Consider the following 18,218-nt stretch of genomic DNA (forward strand, 5'->3'; position numbering starts at 1 on the left):
CAGGGTGACTTGCATGTTTCCAGCTGGAAAAACTTGGTGAGTGGTACTAGAGTTGATTGAAGTTGGGAGCAGTGGAGGGAGGGCAGGTTTGGATGGATGGCTGGTCATTAAGTCAGTTTGGATGTGTCTCATTATAGGTGCCGATGAGCTCTCCAAGCCGTGATGTTGAGTAGGCATTTGGCTGTAGGGATCTGGCTATGGATGTCTCCTGAGGCTGGTAACATTGGCTTGGGATTGCATATCCTTAGAGATGGTATTTCAGAGTGGAGACATGGAGGAGGTGCCCCAGGAGAGAGAGTGAGAAGGTAGAAAGGTAGAAGAGAGCTGGGGACAGGGCCTGGAGGTGCTCTGCCATTTGGTGGTCAGGGGGAGGAGACAAGTGAGATAACAGATAAGGACTAGCTTTAAACACGAAAGCAGGATATTGTTATTGTTGGGGTGCACTGGATTTAGGGTGTAGAATACTGTGCCTCTTTGACAGATACTGCTACACTCGGATAGGAGAGCTCACGCTTCATGTTTCCAAATCTGCAAGGCTATTTCCTCGAAGTTTTTTTGGACCTATGAAAAGAAAAAAAAATCTACCAGGAGGGATTTATCCTTATCCTGTCATGCAATAGTAATTTCATTTTCAAATCATTAACAGGCAGGCATCCTTATCTGATCCTTTTGATACAAAACCCTATCTTAGAAGCCTGATACCATCTCCTCAACTTCCCCAAGAGCTTCACTGATTTCAGTTGAGAACCCTCAGCTCTAAATAAAACACGGTATGAGCCTGGCTCCTTCCTGAACCTCTTTTGGTATCTCTCCCATCAGCTGATTCCATTTTTTTTTTTTTTTTTTTTGCCTCCTGTCCTGGCATTTTGCTGTAGATTGTTCCCAGAATTTCATTGCTAACTTACATGATAGGAGCAGATAATGGGGAGCTGAACTTATTTTCTAATTTACTTTGAAACCAAATTTTAGATTGCATTTATGAGGAGGGGAAGAGCCAGCCTATGATGGGTGAGAGTAGTCTTTAACTCTGAATTTAAATGAATTTTTATAGGAAAGGATCCTTCTTGAGAACTCTTGCTATGCATAGGAGTGGGGGTGGGGTAGAGGTGCTTGCTTTCCATAACATAAATGCAATGAAAAGCAGACCTTCTCTATTCTAGCCTGCCAGACTCCTATTCAAAGCTAGCTGGTTTCTTTGAATTCCACCAAGCTTTTCTTTTCATAACAGGAAACTTCACTGTGTTCACCTTAAAGGTAAAAAGGCCCTTTCAAGATGATACCTTGCCTTACTAGAGAGATATGTTAGGGGGAAGTGTTTACTTTTTGACAACTAAGATTCTGAGACAGCCATAGAAACAAATTTATTTCTGAACTTGTGGCCGTTTGAATTGAAATACCTTCATCTGAGTTTGGGACTCGGAAAACATTTGATCTCTGATCCCCCTGAGGGGCTCTGCCACTGAGGGTGGCCTGCAGGAGCAGTGTGGTCCAGCGCACCAGCTCTGGACCAGGCAGCCTGGGTCTAACTTCTGGCCTGTCCTGGCCAACTGTGGGAGTCTGGGCAGGAAATGTAACCTACCCGTACCTCAACTTTCTTATCTACATAATAGCAATAATGTGAAGTTGTGGCCATTTTGTGGGGCTTATTGTAAGGTTTAAATGAGCAAGTGTAGGTTAAGTGTTAAGAAGAGTGTCTGAAATATACATGCATTATATTAATTGTAGCTGGGATGATCTCCACCCTGGAGCAGCTGATGGGATTGTGTAACAAGTAGTATGAGCTGCCATTCATGTACTGCTGCTGGGCTCAGTCCTCCACGTGAGTGTATTTCCTTTTCTCACAGTCACTCCATGAGGTGGATACTATTATTTTAGCCATTTCAGGGCTGAAATTTAAACCCAGGTCAGTCTGACAAAAATTCCCAGCGCTCACCCCCTCCACTGTCCTGGAGCTCAGCTGGAGGTCACGCGGCCATGGGGCATTGGATGTGGTTGCGGGGAGGGATGTGTGCTTGAGGGTGGAATTGAGGATGGAGGAAAGAAGCAAAGATTCTTAGCCTAAGTGACCAGATGATCAGACAGTCATGGAGCCTCCCTACCCCTTGTCATTCTTCCTGGAGAGGATTTGTGTGGGGACAGCGAGCTAGGGAGGGGCTCAGGGCTCCTGTCTTCCTGGGATTTGGAATTTGTCCTCCTCCTTGTAATCTGGCCTTGTGTCAGTCTCTACTCCTTGCCTCTCTTCTTGAAACCCTAAGTATCCCTATGTGTGTATTGGGGAAGGATAAAGAGTTCAGAGACTTAGAACAGAGTGGCAGAAGCTCTAAACCCAGGGAGTGGAAAAAACTGACCTGGAAATGAGGAGACTTAAGTCCTGGTCATCTCTCTGCTAATGATGAGCAGGATAACTCTGCTCAAGTCATGGAATCATTCTGGGCTTTGTGATTTTAGGATTAGAAGGCGTCTGATATCTGGTGGTTCTAGTCAGCCTTCCCCAGGATCTCTGACCTCTGGGAGCTATGTTGGTGGTAATGAGGATGTCTGGCAGTAGAGGAGGTGATGGAGACGGTGATGATGGTGGAACTGGTGGCAGAGACGGTGATGGGGTGGGGGTGATGGTGATGATGGTAGAGGAGGGGATGAAGACGCTGACATTGGAAATGATAATAGTTGTGCTGGAGGAGGAGAGGGTAGAGGAGATGATGGAGATGGTGATGATGGTGGAAGTGGTAGCAGAGAGGGTGATGGGGCATGGGTGATGGTGATGATGGGTAGAGGAAGTGATGGAGATGGTGGTGGCAGAGAGGGTGATGGAGGTAGAGGTGATGATGAAGATACTAATGGCCATAACTATGAAGAGCCCTTGGCTGGCAGCAGGCACTGTCTTGAGTACTTTATTACCACGTTTCTTCATCCAGCAGCTCTTGTTAGCTTTCTTATCCTTATTAATAGCAAGCTATTATAAGATAAGCTTGGAAGAGTAAAGCTGAGTGTCCCTTGGTGGGTGGAGTTGCCTAGGTCAGATGGAGGCAAAGCCAGAGGGGCCAGGAAATACACTATCGGAACATCTGTGATAGGCATAGAGCAGGAAGGGAGGTAATCTAGCCTTCCTCATGTTCTCTTACCACATCCTCTGCCTCTATGGCCAAGTTGTGCCCAGATGGAAATTGAGGGTTATAATTGCAGGATTGCATTCTCCTGGGGCCACCCGGCAGGTAACCTAGAAATAGTCTCCCCCAACCTTCACCAAATGCTCTTCTGGGTGCTTCCTCTTCATCTCTAAGTCGCCACTTTGGCTGCTGACTTCAACCCTTATACTTTGAGTCTTGGCCTGCAGCCTCTCTGACAAAGACTTGTGGCATCTTCATGGGGGCCATGATTTATCACATTATTTGGGAACAAATGACTCTCCTCCAACTTGTCTCTCTGGTAAATGTGGCTCTTACATATCCTGTTTTACCTGCTGACCCTCACTGTACGCGGCTTATATCCATCAGGCCATCTTGCAGAGAAACAGGATAAGAAACATGTTTTTAGTGTAGATAATCCAGGGATTGGCTAGTAGCACAGCGGGGTGGGACACTAAAACTGTAGTCTCCTGAAGGCATTTGTCAGAATCAAGACTTTTCAACCCCTGTCTAGACCTCTTTCTTGGGCTTGGGGGTTCTTGTCTTGCTTGAATGAAAGGGTGATTCTTTCTTGAAATTCTCGCTATCTCCTTCCCTTTCCCTCAGGATGAGGGATGGAAATCATGCAGGCGCTAGGCTCCGTGTCAGGAGGGTTAGTATGGAACCCTCTGGACAGGGAAGCTAACTTCAGATTGATTCTGTATACATTAGATGAATTCCAGTTTTAAAGATTTTTAAAATTTATTTGACAACGTGAGTGCCCACAAGCAGGGGGAGCAGCAGAGGCAGTGGGAGAAGCAGGCTCCCTCCTGAACTAGAAGCCTGCCATGGGGCTCGATCCCAGGACCCTGGGATCATGACCTGAGCTGAATGCAGACACTTAACCGACTGAGCCACCCAGGCGCCCTAGATGAATTCAAGTTTTATTTATTTATTTATTTATTTTTTATTTTTAAACAATTTTTTTTAAAGATTTTATTTATTTGCGAGAGAGAGAATGAGAGACAGAGAGCATGAGAGGGAGCAGGGTCAGAGGGAGAAGCAGACCCCCCGCTGAGCAGGGAGCCTGATGCGGGACTCGATCCCGGGACTCCAGGATCATGACCTGAGCCGAAGGCAGTTGCTTAACCGACTGAGCCACCCAGGCGCCCGATGAATTCAGGTTTTAAGTGCCCTTTTGCTCAGCCCTCGCCTGGAACCTCCAGCACCCACCCTACCTCCCACAAATGCTGACAGAGCAATCAGCTATGGGAGGGTTTTCTGTCGTGTGTCGAGGCTACAGCTGTGAATATGAAACATCCTGCTCCCATGGAGTTTACGGTCTAGCTGATGCTGCAGTGTTAGGATGACAGGGACAGGAGTAAAAGGTGCTAGTGAACTTGTAGTAGGAAACTTGATTTATAGCTTTGTAGAGTCAGGAAGGCTTCCTGGAGGCAGTGACCGCAGAAACTTGTAGAATAAGAACTGGGCAAAGCATGGGCAGTCAGGAGGAGAGGGGTGGGAGGAAGGGACCGAAGAGAAGGAAGAGCAGAAGGCAGAAAGATGTAGTCTGGGTCCTGACATGTGCAGAGTCTTGGAAGTCTTAGGAGGACAGACTGAGGGGTGCTCACCCAACCTGGGCCTGGCCTGCCTCAGTCATAGGCACTCAGCATCGGTTCACCCAGGGTCTCTGTCTTGCTGCACAGAGGGGGCACAAGCAGGGACCTTGGAAAGAAAGAGGCAGGGGGAGATCTGCAGGCACATCCACTTGTCTCCACACTCCCAGAATGCCCATGTTGCCTCTGCTGAGCACCTGGCTGAGGGTGGCTTTATCCAAGGTTTGCGTGGTTTCCCCGGGTTCTGAGAGGAGCTCATGGCCAGTGCAGACACCACCAGACGGGGAGGCCCTGTGTTGGGACTCCTGGGCTGTGTAAATTTGGGCTCCTCATTATCCCACTTCTCTGGGGATTCTCCTGGTTTACCAGTAGTCTCAGCTCTTCTGTTGTTTTTTTGTTTTGTTTTGTTTTGCTTTTTTTGTTTTTCCAGTGCTGGCGTTCTGAGGCTTTGATTCTCTACCATTTGCAAGAAACTAAATTCCATTAAAACTGCAGGCTTTCAGCCATAAAAAGTGATGAGTGTTTGTATGTGGCATGGTCGGGGGGAGGGTGGGATGAGTTGGTCCCCTGGAGGGGGCCCTGGCCATCCTACAGTCAGCAGCTACTCCCGGCAGGCTTAGAGGGCATCGTGGCCCTCGTTATCACAACCCATCCTGTGCTGGGTGTTTCGAGGGAGGAAGCGTTTCTTGCTGAGGAACACCTTTGGGCTTTGTAGCTGTACCACACATGGGGACCTAACTATCCGTGGATTCAGGACAGACTGCATAGAAAGCCACACAGCTGCATACAGTTGAGATCCATATAGAAAAATATTTATCCAGTGGATTGCAGTTAATCATTTAGCATGTATTCATAGAGGAACAGAGGCACTAAACCATAACGCTGATCCTAAATGCTGCTTACTCTGAGTGCATGTGGCTGTCCTACAGCTCCCAGACAGGAGGGCTTGTTTTAGAAATATATATTTGCAATTATAGCGATTTATAGTTGGTCCTCTTGTCCTGAAGTTTGTAGAGCAGAATGTGATGGATGTAATGCTTGGCAAATTGCAGGCCATTTTGGAATCTGGGTCTCTGGCCTCAACATGGTGGATGGAGCCACACGGGGTGCAGAGTCCTATCCTAGGCTCCATCAAATAGCTGGGACAAAGACGGGACATCAAACCATCCATCTTCGTGGACAGAAGCGGCCATGTGTGGCCTTTACATCATTTTAAAGTTGTGGCCTGTGTCCTGCTCTGAAAACAAATTCCCCCTGCTCTTCTGTCTTCTCCTAAACAACATTTCTCAATGGGAAAGAGGACAAGAAGGCAGATGGGTTTATACCAAAGTCACTAAGCCCATGGGTCACTGGAAAAGTGAGCTCAGGGTATCCAGGCAACGCCCTGGCAGGGTCCGAGAACACGGGACGTGGAGCGGGATCTCAGTGGGGGGGTGTCCAGTGCTCAGCCAACATCCAGGTCCCTCACATCCCACCTGCGTTGCTTCCAACCCTCTCTGCTTTCCTTGGGCAAACCTGGCAATGCGTGGTGACCACACTTCCAGGAAGGCACCCGTTAGCTGTGAGGAGCTTGCCTGCTCCTGATGCAGTCACCTTCTCAAAGACGGCCAAGAAAGTCACGGAGAGGGAGAAAGGTGCGTGTGTGGGCAGCCTAAGCAAGGGCTGTCTACAGCCCGTTTATGGGGACCTTGGGAAGAGATGGAGGGGAGAAAGGAGAAAGCAGAGAGAGAGAAGAAAGGGAGGGGATAGGACCAAGGCAAGGGCAGTGCTCAGGAATGAGAGAGGGGTTCTCAGTTACTGTCAGCTCCATCTGCAGTCACTCAGGCAAATGGGACCCTTCAAAATGTGACCAATGTGACAGTGACAGGGCCACAAATGCCTGATGACGCAGGCTCCCCCTCAACTTGGGCTTGTCTTAGACTAGTTCTCAAATTTGAGTAAGCATCAGAATCAACGGGTGGGCTTGTAATTCCAGACTGCTGGGCTCTGCTCCCAGTGTCTCTGCCTCAGTAGGTCTGGGTTGGGGCCTAAAATGGGTATTTCTAACAAGTTCCTGAGAGGTGCTGATGCCCCTGTTCCAGGAACCCTGCTTTGAGAACCACTGTCTCAGAGATTAGAGACCGAACCAAGGTTAGTGCTGATTTGGGCTCCTTGGATGGGGCAAAGTCAGGGAGATCAATGTCTCAACTGGCTGGCAGAAGCAGATTGGCAAACACAAAGATATAAATTGAGAAAGTGCTAAAACCTTTTATTGGATGTATTTGTCTTTTTCTGGCTTTTCATTCAACTAACCATATGCTTACTTTCCACTGACAATTGCTAATTAAATGTCACTTGACAAGCAGCTGTTCCTCACCCTACTATATGCTGGTTAATTTATTGTCCACAAAACCTGATGGAGTGTTCTCTAATGGGCCTCATTTCCCACTGTCTCCACCCACCCCTTCGTTTTGGTTCTGGCCCCGGCCGTACTGAGGCTGGCAGCTCTTAGAATGAGCTGCTATTGGATTCCCCCATCCCCTGCTCATGCTGTGTCTTTGCCTGGTGCCCTTTTCCAGGCTAACTCTTGCTCTCCTTTAATTTTCTGAGCATTCACCCCCAATGGGAGGGTCAACCAGCTCTTGGCTGCCATAAAACTGTGGCCAGATGGCTCTCATGGCCCTTTGCTAGAAGTCATCCGGCTGTGCCTGCCTCGCCCTTCTCAGCTTTTTATCATTAGTGACTAGGACAGGGTCTGTCATAGACCTCGGCCAATCAGGAGATGGTTGCTGGGTGAGTAAAGTCCAGAGAACCTAAATTGGTTGGGGGTAGTGGTAGGGGAGATACCTAACTCCTACTCACTGAGGTTGGGTTAGAGAGAACTTGACTCTCTGGGCAGGAAGAGGTTAGCTATGCTAACCACAGAGAACTGAAATCATTATGCCCCCGAGGCTTCAATGATTCAGTAAAATGGAATTCCCAATGCCAGGTGGAAAAGCAAATCTGTGGGATTCCTTTAAAATCACACAAACTACGTTTGCTGGAGAAAGATGTAATTTCCAGATCTTTTCGGCTGAGTACAGACTATTCTTTTCTAGCAGGTACCTATGTAAGATGGACAGACTGATGGATAGATGGAGTCCTTATCAGCTGGGTCACCAGGTCATGACCTGGATTCATATCTTGTTTTCCAAACATGCTCCAGCTCCCTGTGGCTGCATTTCACCTTCCTTTGGGGCGGGGGGGGGGGGGGGGGGGTGTGGCACATGTGCTCCAGGGCTTTGTTGTGTGCCTATTTTTTTAAGGAGCCTGGTTTTAAAACTGAATCCAGACCATGTACAGAACAGGTGTGGTGCTGACTTTAGCTGAGATCTGAGACTGACTTGCCTCGCATTGCATTCCATGCTGTGGATGGTCAGCATTTAAGCCTAAAACTGGAGCATAGAAAACTACAATTAACTAGGATGACAGGCTTGCTCATCAGTCTCGGGTAGAAGCCCATGTTCTGAGCAGTAAGGCAAAGTAGGGGGACTGCTGCCACCGTGCCCTTGGAGATCTTGAGTGAATCACTTAGCCTCAGTTCCATCATTTGTGAGACAAAGGGGTTCTGCACCTGGTCTCCAAAGGGAGACCTGCTTTGCCATTCTTTGGGGACTCTAAAATGAATTCCGGGGAGCGCATGAAGAGCTACCTTCACTTGAAAGACTAGAGGGGAGAAAAGAGAGCCCAGAGTCAGTTGCATGAACATCGCCATGTCCAAGGTGGTATAATTTCTCGTCTTCCACAGATTAAACCAGGCAGGCTGACTCAGATGCTGTTGAAATGTCAGCCTTTCTTGTGAGATGTTGTTGGACATCGGTATTATTTCTGTTTTTTAAACAACATTACTCCACCGAGAATAAATCTGTGTCCTCGTCTAATGGCAAATGTCATTTTAGGGTAGTGATCAAGGAGGAAAAATGGAAGTACTTTATGTGGAAAAACAGATAAACTGTGAGGGTATTTCTTAACCCAGAGCACAAGGCTGTCTGGAATATAGTACAAATCTATCAATAATGCAGTTAAAATAGTTTACCTTCTTAACGTGACTGGGTTCAGTTCACTGATCTTCATTCAAGCTCACAGTAAAGTTATTTAACAGCACGGGCTACACATGATACCACACAGACCAAAGCATTATAGATTTTTCCAAATGTAAGTCCAAACTGATTGCAGCCAAACATAAATTTAATCAAATCTTTATTAAACTCTATTAAGGCCTGAATAAGATTTTAAAGCTTCGTCTCAGCTACAGAAGCTAGGACAAGAGCTGGACCAGTTAAAAACAGCCCAATAAAAAGTTATCTTTGGACATAATCGTTATTCTCAATGTCCTCTAAAATAATGCATTTTTTTTTTCAAATGTAAGAGTGAGCAATTACCTGTCATTGTAAAATGACAAATTTTATAAGGGGGCCGGTTGTGTTCCCCCCCCCACCCCCAGCTTCCCACCAGAGGCTGACCTCTATTACATGCCCCATGGATGCACACTTCACATTCCAACAATAGGGGTACCTGTACGCCTAATGCTGCATTTTCCTAGAACAAAATTCTCTCTCAAAGCACAGAAGGAAAGACACAAACCATTTTTCCCCCGTCTCTAGTTGCGGTGGGAGAAGTATATTCCAACAGCCGTGTCAGGTATTTGGCACAATCTGTTATTCCAAAATGCCTAGGCAAGGTTTAGAATGAGAAAAGCAAAATATCATTTTGTACTGTGAGACTTATTTAGGCTGTAGTAACTGGTAGTCCCCTCAGACGGAAGGCTTTTCGTCTGAAAAGATGGGCTAGACCTGCTCTACCCTAGGCTGAGAATGCATACTCAGATATGTGATCAGGGTCAACTTGACTGCATCAGAATTTATTTTTTTAATTTAATTTTTTTATGTTCAGTTAGCCAACATATAGTACATCATTAGTTTTTGATGTTCAACGATTCATTAGTTGCGTGTAACACCCAGTGCTCATCACATACATGCCCTCCTTAATGCCCATCATCCAGTTACCCCCTCCCCCCCACCCCCTCCCCTCTGTAACCCTCAGTTTGTTTCCCGGAGTCCAGAGTCTCTCATGGTTTGTCTCCCTCTAGGATTTCTTCCCACTCAGCTTTCCCTCCCTTCCCCTGTGGTCCTCTGCCCTATTCCTTATATTCCACATATGAGTGAAACCATATGATGATCACATCAGAATCTTAGGAAGAAAAACACAGGCAGGGTGGGGGTTCCTTGGTCGGACAGGACAGGACTCTCCAGGTATGTGGCTGGGAAGGGGCAGGTGGGAGAATGGGAGGAGGAGACAATCAGAGGTCCTGGGGGGAGAGGTACTTGAACTTGTGCTACAGACACTAGCCAGGTGTGGTTGGTAACCAACTGAAATATACTGTAAGAATAAAAGCCTCGAAGTATGAAAAAAATGTGAAAGCTCTCAATTTTAGATTGATTGCGTGTTGACATTGCATGTGAGATAATATTTGGGGTAGATTCAGTTAAGAAACATTAAAATTGATACCCTGTTTTTCTACTTTTTGAATGTGACTATTCAAGATTTAAAGCCACCTGGGTGGCTTATATTTCTAGTAGTCAGTTTATATCCACTTCCCAGGGTGGAATTATGGCTCATGTTTACTTGTGTTTCCTGTATTTTTCAAACAGAAGAAAATGAGAAATCATGTGTCTTTCAGAAAAAATAGTAAATGTATAAAGGATTTTGGAGTCTGGCAAGCATGTGTCCTAGGTTCAGGATGTGGGCAACTAACCTGAGACTCAACTTCCTCCTCTGTAAAATGAAGATAGTAACAGCTTTGATCTCACCAGGTTATTTTCAGAAGTGACAAATGCATAGGAGAGAAGCACAGAGTGCTTAGCACAGAGACTGACATAGGGAAGACTCAATAGTTTACATTATTCTTGGTTATATGTCAAGATTTTTCTGATGCCTACTCCTTTTTTTTTTTTTTAGATTCTGAGAGCACGAACGCATTAGCAGGGGGAGGGGCAGAGGGAGGGGAAGAAGCAGACTCCCATCTGAGCAGGGAGCCCGACTTGGGGCTCCATCCCAGAACCCCAAGATCATGACCTGAGCCGCAGGAAGATGCTTAACTGACTGAGCCACCCAGGCGCCCCTCTGATGCCTCATCTTTACTTAATCCCTGTGGATTTCTAACTCAGCTCCTTGTCTCTCTTGTTCTCCAAGTTCGTATTTGCTATCCTACCTTGCTACTGTACACCCAGAAAGCCAAGATTTCCCCTTTCCTTATCACTGGAGAATCTTGGGTCTGGTTCCCTATTTTTGGCAACTTGTTCAGAATAAGGTACCTCCCACTTATTGACTCTAGCTCACTTGGATTTCAGAGCCAAAATTTTCTGACTAAAACTGCAAATCAGTCCACAACTCTTTGCTCACGTCCCTTGCCTCATCCCTAAGATACTTGGTCGTGCTTTTTACGGAACTGCTTTTTTTTTTTTTTTTTTTTTTTTTTTAGATTTTATTTATTTATTTGAGAGAGAGAGACATAGCGAGAGCAGGAACACAGGCAGGGGGAATGGGAGAGGGAGAAGCAGGCTCCCCGCCGAGCAGGGAGCCCGATGTGGGACTTGATCCCAGGACCCTGGGATCATGACCTGAGCCGAAGGCAGATGCTCAACGACTGAGCCACCCAGGCGCCCTGAACTGCTGCTTTTGATGGGAAGGTCAGTCAAGGACAACTGATACCAGCAAAGGGGGTGAAGGTAACAAGAAGGGTCATGCAACCGGGAGCTCAGCAGAACAGGGCCAAAGCCAGGACAGAAGAACAACAACTTTGTAACTTGCCCCCCTCAAACCCGGCCCCCTTTCTCACTGCTTTTCTTCCAGGGGCTTGAAAAGCTGTGCTATGTTCAACCCGAGTAAGTACAAGTAGGTTCTCATCGCCTTCCTAGATTCTTGCTGCCTGAAGGACCACCTCCCACAGCGTAGCAGAGCACACATCTGAAACCCTGTGCTCGATTTCCTTGTTCTGGGAACTAAGTCTTCAGATGAAGATGGTTGTACTTGTCTGAAATGCAGTGGCAGAGGAGAGAAAAGAACTTAAGCCTTGATGAAGACATGTAGCTTCCCTAGGTAGGAGAAGCTTCCTAGTTCTTTCAGTTAGTGAGATGAACCTTCCAGTCAGAACTGCTGCTGATAAAAACAAGGAGAAGTCACTTAGGGACCCACTTGGAACAGTACACGTGGCTGGAAGGGTCCGTGCTTCTCGAAGCGGTGGGAAAAAGGCTCCTGATTTCCTATGCAAGTATGTTTTTTTTAAGCACAGAGAAATGTTGATTTTTCTTTCCAACCACCAGCTTTAACTAGGTGATTCAGACGATACTCTTGACTTAAGGTGATTTTTTTGGCCTTTTCATCAGATCAATGTTACTTTGCTCATTTTATTTTTAGATTCACCGAGTGTTCTCAGGGAAGCAAACTCAAAGGAAAGAAATAAGCAAATTGATGTGTGTTTTAAGCTTGGGCTGAGGTTTGACAAGAGAAACCCTTGGAAATTATCAAGGGAGAGGAGCTTCCAGGGCTGCCTTTGCTGACAGCCGGGATTTGTGGAGGATTTGTTGAGGGAACTGGGCTATTGCAGTGGTAAAGAACATACCTAGGGCCACTCAGTCACCAGGTAAGGCATGCTCAGGTGAGTGTGTGTGAGAGGGCCAACCCCGGAGGTGCAAACGGGGCTGGTTTTCCTGGAGCATTTATGAATGAAATGTTTATCATGGATCAGAGGCAGACAGGGATTATTGCCAACCATCGCTTCCCTGTGGTTTCCTAGAAAATACAAAGTTTCAAAATGTGAATGAATCTTCCTTACTATGATAATCAGATTTAGGAGACGGAGGAAGCATTTCTAAAAATTCAAAGCACAGCTTTAAGATACCAGCTCCCCACACAGGAACTTACATTCTGGTGTCTTGGCTCCAGAGCGAAGAGAGCAAATGCTCTGTAGATTCTTGATCTTCCTTTTTTTGGAATGTGTGTGTTTTTTGGTCACTGCAGGTAAATGTTCCTTTCCTCTGTCAGAGGTCATAGAAACAGAGATGAGTGTGTAAGTTGAAATGCAAATACGTGGGAATGCAAACATGTCCGTTCAGTCCACTTGTGATCCGCTTATGGGTCAGAGCGGTGTCCCTCCAGGGCCTGATCGTTTTGGAGGTTGCTGTACAGCTCAGTGCCACAAGGCAATGAGCATGCTCCTGGCTAAACTTGAAGTTTTATATTTTCCATTATGTGAGGGTGATTGTCTTTTCCCCACCATGAAGGTGGAAGAGATGATACAGCTAAAAATATTTGAAAATGAACAGAAGTGCTATTGCAGGAACAAGTATTAGAATTATGGGTGTACACACCTAGTAAATACATGTCCAAGAAACATTCTCAGTGACTGGCTCTTCCCGATTTTTTGTCCCTTGAAAATGAATTCACAATCGTCAGTGTGACTAAATATGCTTCTTGTGACAAGGGACACCATTTCCATTTGTCTTGAAAATATCACTGGGTCTTTATGTGGACATTCTTTAAAATACAAATATTGTTTTACCTGCTTTTACAGAGTGTATACATCTATTTCCTTAAAACAAAAAGACAAAACTAGATTACCAGACTCTAATATGCTTCCTGGTTACCCAACAATGAAAACTTTAATTAAAAGCTAACAACAGGTGCAAACAATTGTCTAAAGCATTTAATGGTCTTTAACATAGTCCACTTCCCTGGCCTTAAAACATTGGTACCATTTCCTGGCCAGTAAGCACAGAACTGGGGAGCTCAATATTTAGTTTCTTGCATTATTCTCATGCTGCTGGTCTCTCCTCTCGCCTGCTCAGGGCTGATTGTCGTGACCTTGGCTGTCTGCTGGATGCCTAACCAGGTGCGGAGGCTTATGGCGGCGGCCAAACCCAAGCACGACTGGCCCAAGACCTACTTCCGGGCGTACATGATCCTCCTCCCCTTCTCCTACACCTTCTTCTACCTGAGCTCCGTCATCAATCCGCTCCTGTACAACGTGTCCTCGCAGCAGTTCCGCAAGGTGTTCTGCCAGGTGCTCCGCTGCCACCTGACGCTGCCCCACGCCAACCACAGCAAGCACCTGCGCACCCACGTCACCTCCGCTGCCGCCAGCACCCGCTCAGCGCGCCGCCCCCTGATCTTCATGGCTTCCCGTTCCTCGGCAAGAACTGACAAGGTTTTCTCGAGCACTTTCCAGAGCAAGGCCAAACCCGAGTCTAAGACCCAGCAATGGAGTCTCGAGTCGCTAGAGCTCAACTCAGAGATGAAACCACCCACCTCTGCTGCAGGGACTGGTTTACAGGAGCATGAAGTGTGAATGTCAAGTATGGAAGCCTTGAGGGCTAACCGGCTGCCACCCCCCCCCCCCCAAAAACAACATATCCTGACACAGCAGTGACAAACTGCCCCTATGAGGGACAGGTGTGGAAGCTAGGGGCCCTGGAAAAAAATGGATGCCCACCTATGCGCCTTCTAAGGGTGGATTCTGCCAGCCGGACCTTGACTGAGGAGAGAGACTTTTGCTCACCCCTTCAAGTACACACTGAAAATTCAGACTGAATTTATTCAGAGCTTACAAAAAATGTTTTACACTGAGCTCTTGCATTGGAACTGAAAGAAAGAGGACACACTCCCCTCCCCACCCAGGAGAAGCTTGGGGAGCAGAGGGAGTGAAGGGCCGGAAGAACAACGCAGGAAGGGTGAGCATCATCTCCTTCAACTTCAGCAGTGAGCCAAGAGGAGGGCTAATTGGAGGAGCAGGATGGTGGTGCGGAGCCCAGGCCGAAGGGCCAAGGCAGAACTGCTCCGTTTCTTGGGCCGGGGCCCGTTGCAAAGAGGGGTGTTACAGCAGCTGATGCACACTGAGTTCAGTTTCCCAGGGGAGCAGAAGGATTGGTACCCGGCCGAGGCGATGAGGCAGGCTGCCGAGGATGCACACGACTTGCGGTACATGATGCCTGCAACACAAACCCATGGACTTGGGTTAGCTGCTGTTGGCTAAAGGATAGCTCATCCTTACTCCTCCCACAGCCCAGGTACTTGGAGGGGGGGGGGGGGCGGGGCAGGAAGGTACTTTGGGTTGTTTCATTGAGCACCCACCCCTCCTCTGCCAAAATATATAAGGAAGAGGACTTCTTCCCCCTATAGCTCCACTATTTCTCACAAGTTGTTGCAAAGAGCTATTAAAATCAAAGTTCACTTTAAAAAAATTTACACAGAACGTTTCACTTTTTTATTGCTGTAGCTCTCTCATGCCACGGAGAATGATACTATATGATGGCGCTCACCTCTGGGTGTATTAAATCCTAGAATTCCCTGAAAAACTAATAATGCCCATGGGAATAAGATCCCTACTGAAGGGACCCTGATTTTTCCCTACATCTTAGTGAGGGGGTGGCCCAATGTTGACAGTGTACCCAGCTTATTCCAGGAAACCAGCTTTGCCCTCAGAATATATGGCCATCTGCCTACTTAGCAGCACACAGCCTCCATTTATTAACATGCTGTGTAGCACATCATCAAAGGAGATTATCTTGAATAATCATTTAAGTTCTCAGAGCTGGAACCTTATTCAATTCAAATAATAGCTAGCTTCATTTAAGTGCTTACCTGTAGGCCAGGCACTCTACAGGGGGCTGTAGCGTACTAGTTCAACCCTACAAGGGAGGTCCCCATTTCACAGATAGGGAGCATTAACGGCAAGAGAAGTTTAAGAACTTACCCGAGGTCACACTCCTGGGAAATAGAGGAGCTGGGATTTGAACTTAAATTCTGGCTCCATTCTGTCACATCCTTACTAGTATATATAACCAAGCAGCCCGCCAGTAAACTGTAAAAAAAATGTGTGTGGGGGGGAGGGGGTGCAGTGGAGAGAAATATGTCCTCTAAAACTGGACGTGAATGGCTTTAGCTTGTGCGCTACCCTGAACAGCTGAGGGCTCCAACCTACCTTACTCTGACTCCCTGCAGAGGTGTGTGTTTGCAGGCAGTGCTTTCGTTTGCATCTTCCTCCCCCTTATGAATTGGGTTATGGAGAAATAGTAAAGAATTGAGCGACCTAACACAAGTGGGAGTAAAGAAATACTTTAAAACATACGATTTTAAGCCATTTTTGTTCCATAACTACACATATGAAAGGATGGATTTTCTAACAGTCTTTTAACACTGGAGACAGTAGCTGCTCGGGTAAGATAAGGTCCACAGACAGGGGGCGTGTGTGTGTGAGGCACTGTTCGATTTGTAAGAAGCCTGCTGCCAGGCATTGCCCATTTATAGATTTCTCACAGTCCCTACATTTTCTATCCATTTCCATTTTAGGAACTTTTACTGTCATTTGCTAGTTTAACTTCAACTTTCTTCCTTTAAGTGAATTTTAAAAATTAAGAATACTTAATATATTTTTCACTGTAAACTCAGTGAAATAAGGTGAAAGTGTCACCTGACTAGGTGCCCCCCCCATAAAGGTTAGCTTTCTTACCAGTTTGGAAGGCCTCCTTCCAGGCCTGTTTCTATACATTTACATATATGCCCATGGAAAAATAGTGTGTGCGTGTGTACACACACAGATTTGTTAATGGTATAACATCCTATATGCTGTTCTACAGTTTGCATTTTTACTTAGTGACATGGCTGAGGATTTATTTTTAAGCCTAACTCTGAAGGGCTAAGGAGTGGTGATGAGGGAGGTTAGATAATTAATGCACAAAGGGAGCCCTGTGACTGCTGCCCAGGGGACACTTACAGATCACCTGTTCTGGTGGCAAGTGGATCTTATGCTTGTGGTCCCACAGGACTATACAGAGGTCCATTCTTTAAAGCTGGTGCCTCCAGGTCTGGCTTCCACTCAGCCTGAATCTAGGTGCAGAGATCCTCTCTCTGGGGACACTGACCTGTCTAGGCACATCCTCAACAGGCTGCTTGTAGAAACACAGAGAAGAGTGAAGCAAACAAAACAGTGGAATATGTTCCAAATGAAAGACCAAGATAAAGCTTCAGAAAGAATCTTACAGAACCAGACACAAGTAATTAACCTCACAGAGTTAAAAGTAATGGTCATAAAGATGCTCACCAAACTGGGAGAAGAATGGATAAACAGTGAGAACATCAACAAAGAGAAAATATAAATATCAAGTAGAGTCACAGAGCTGAAGAATGCAGTAACTGAACTGAAAATAACAGCAGAGGAATTCAACAATAGACTAGAAGCAGCAGAAGAAAGCATCAGCGAACCCAAAGACAGGGCAGAGAAACTCACTCTATCAGAGCAGCAAAAAGAAAAATGTAAACTAAGTAGTTTAAGGGACTTACGAGACCACATTTATTGGCTAACATTCTCATTTATAGGAGACCCAGAAGGACAAGACAGGGACAGAAAACTTCCTTGAAAAAATAATGTCCAAAAACTTCCCTAACCTGGGGAAGGAAAACAATATCCAGGAAGCCCAGAGAGTTCCAAATAAAGTGACCCCAAAGAGACACAAAGACACATAATTAAAATGTCAATGTTAAACAAAAGGAGAGGCTGAAAAGAAAGGATGTTAATTAGTGGCAAAACACATGTAAGCTATAAATCTCACTGGTAAAGATAAATATATAGGAAAGGTAGTGGATTAATTACTTATAAAGCTAGTAAAAATAACTATAATTAGTTAAGGGTTACACCAGATTAAAAAAACCAAATGTGACAAGAAAAAATGGGGACAAAATAAATACGTAGAGCTTTTGAATGCATTTAAGCATATTAACTTACAATAGACTATTGTAGACATAAGTTGTTATATGTAAGCCTTAAGGTAACAACATAGCAAAAACTATAAATAGATACACAAGAGAAGAGAAAGGAATCTAAACATACCACTAAACAAGGTCATCAAGTGACAAAGGAAGAAAGCCAAAGAAGGAACAGAGAAACTACCAAACAGCCAGAAAACAATTAACAAAATAGCAGTAAGTACATAACTCTAAACAATTATTTTAAATACAAATACTAAATTCTCCAGTCAAAAGATGTAGTGTGGCTGGATTAAATACCACCACCAACAACAAAACAAGACCCATCTATACACTGCTTATAAAAAGACTAATTGCAGATATTCCATGCAAATGGAAACCAAAAGAAAGCTGGGAAAGCTATACTTGGACAACATAGCCTTTAAAACAAAGACTGTAATAAGAGACAAAGTACGACATTACATAAAGGGGTCAATCCAGCAAGAGGATAGAACATTTGTAAATATTTATGTACCAACATAGAAGCACCTAAATATATAAAACAAATATTGATAGACCTAAGGGAGAAATAGCAGTGCAATACTTGGGGACCTTAATATCCCTTTTACATTAACAGATCATCAAGACAGAAAATCAACAAGGAAACCTCGAACTTAAAGAACACTGAACTAGATGGAATGTTCTGTATATGTTAAGCCCATGAAGAAGCAACAGGGCAGAT

At 45.6% G+C, this 18,218-nt stretch overlaps 2 protein-coding genes across 4 annotated transcripts in view; one reads left to right on the plus strand and one right to left on the minus strand.

Annotated features, from left to right (window-relative positions):
* GPR39 (G protein-coupled receptor 39) overlaps positions 1-14,175 on the plus strand; it is a 193,896-nt gene extending 179,721 nt beyond the window's left edge. The window contains exon 2 of the mRNA XM_045868976.3: positions 13,585-14,175. Coding sequence (XP_045724932.1) covers positions 13,585-14,084 — 500 coding nt within the window. The 3' untranslated portion in view covers positions 14,085-14,175. The remainder of the gene's footprint in view (positions 1-13,584) is intronic.
* Positions 1-18,218, minus strand: part of LYPD1 (LY6/PLAUR domain containing 1) — an 81,428-nt gene that overhangs the window by 22,917 nt on the left and 40,293 nt on the right. For 2 of the 3 annotated variants that reach the window (XM_045868977.3, XM_045868978.3), the window contains exon 3: positions 14,317-14,724. The exons of the other annotated variant lie outside the window; for it this stretch is intronic. In XM_045868977.3, coding sequence (XP_045724933.1) covers positions 14,489-14,724 — 236 coding nt within the window. In that variant the 3' untranslated portion in view covers positions 14,317-14,488. Of the gene's footprint in view, positions 1-14,316; positions 14,725-18,218 lie in introns of those variants that run through there. 3 annotated transcript variants of the gene reach the window in all.

Source organism: Mirounga angustirostris, unplaced genomic scaffold, assembly GCF_029215605.1.
Source record: "Mirounga angustirostris isolate CCGP_5_RB_7025 unplaced genomic scaffold, mMirAng1.0.hap1 SCAF_3, whole genome shotgun sequence".
In the NCBI taxonomy this organism is placed as follows: Eukaryota; Metazoa; Chordata; class Mammalia; order Carnivora; family Phocidae; genus Mirounga; species Mirounga angustirostris.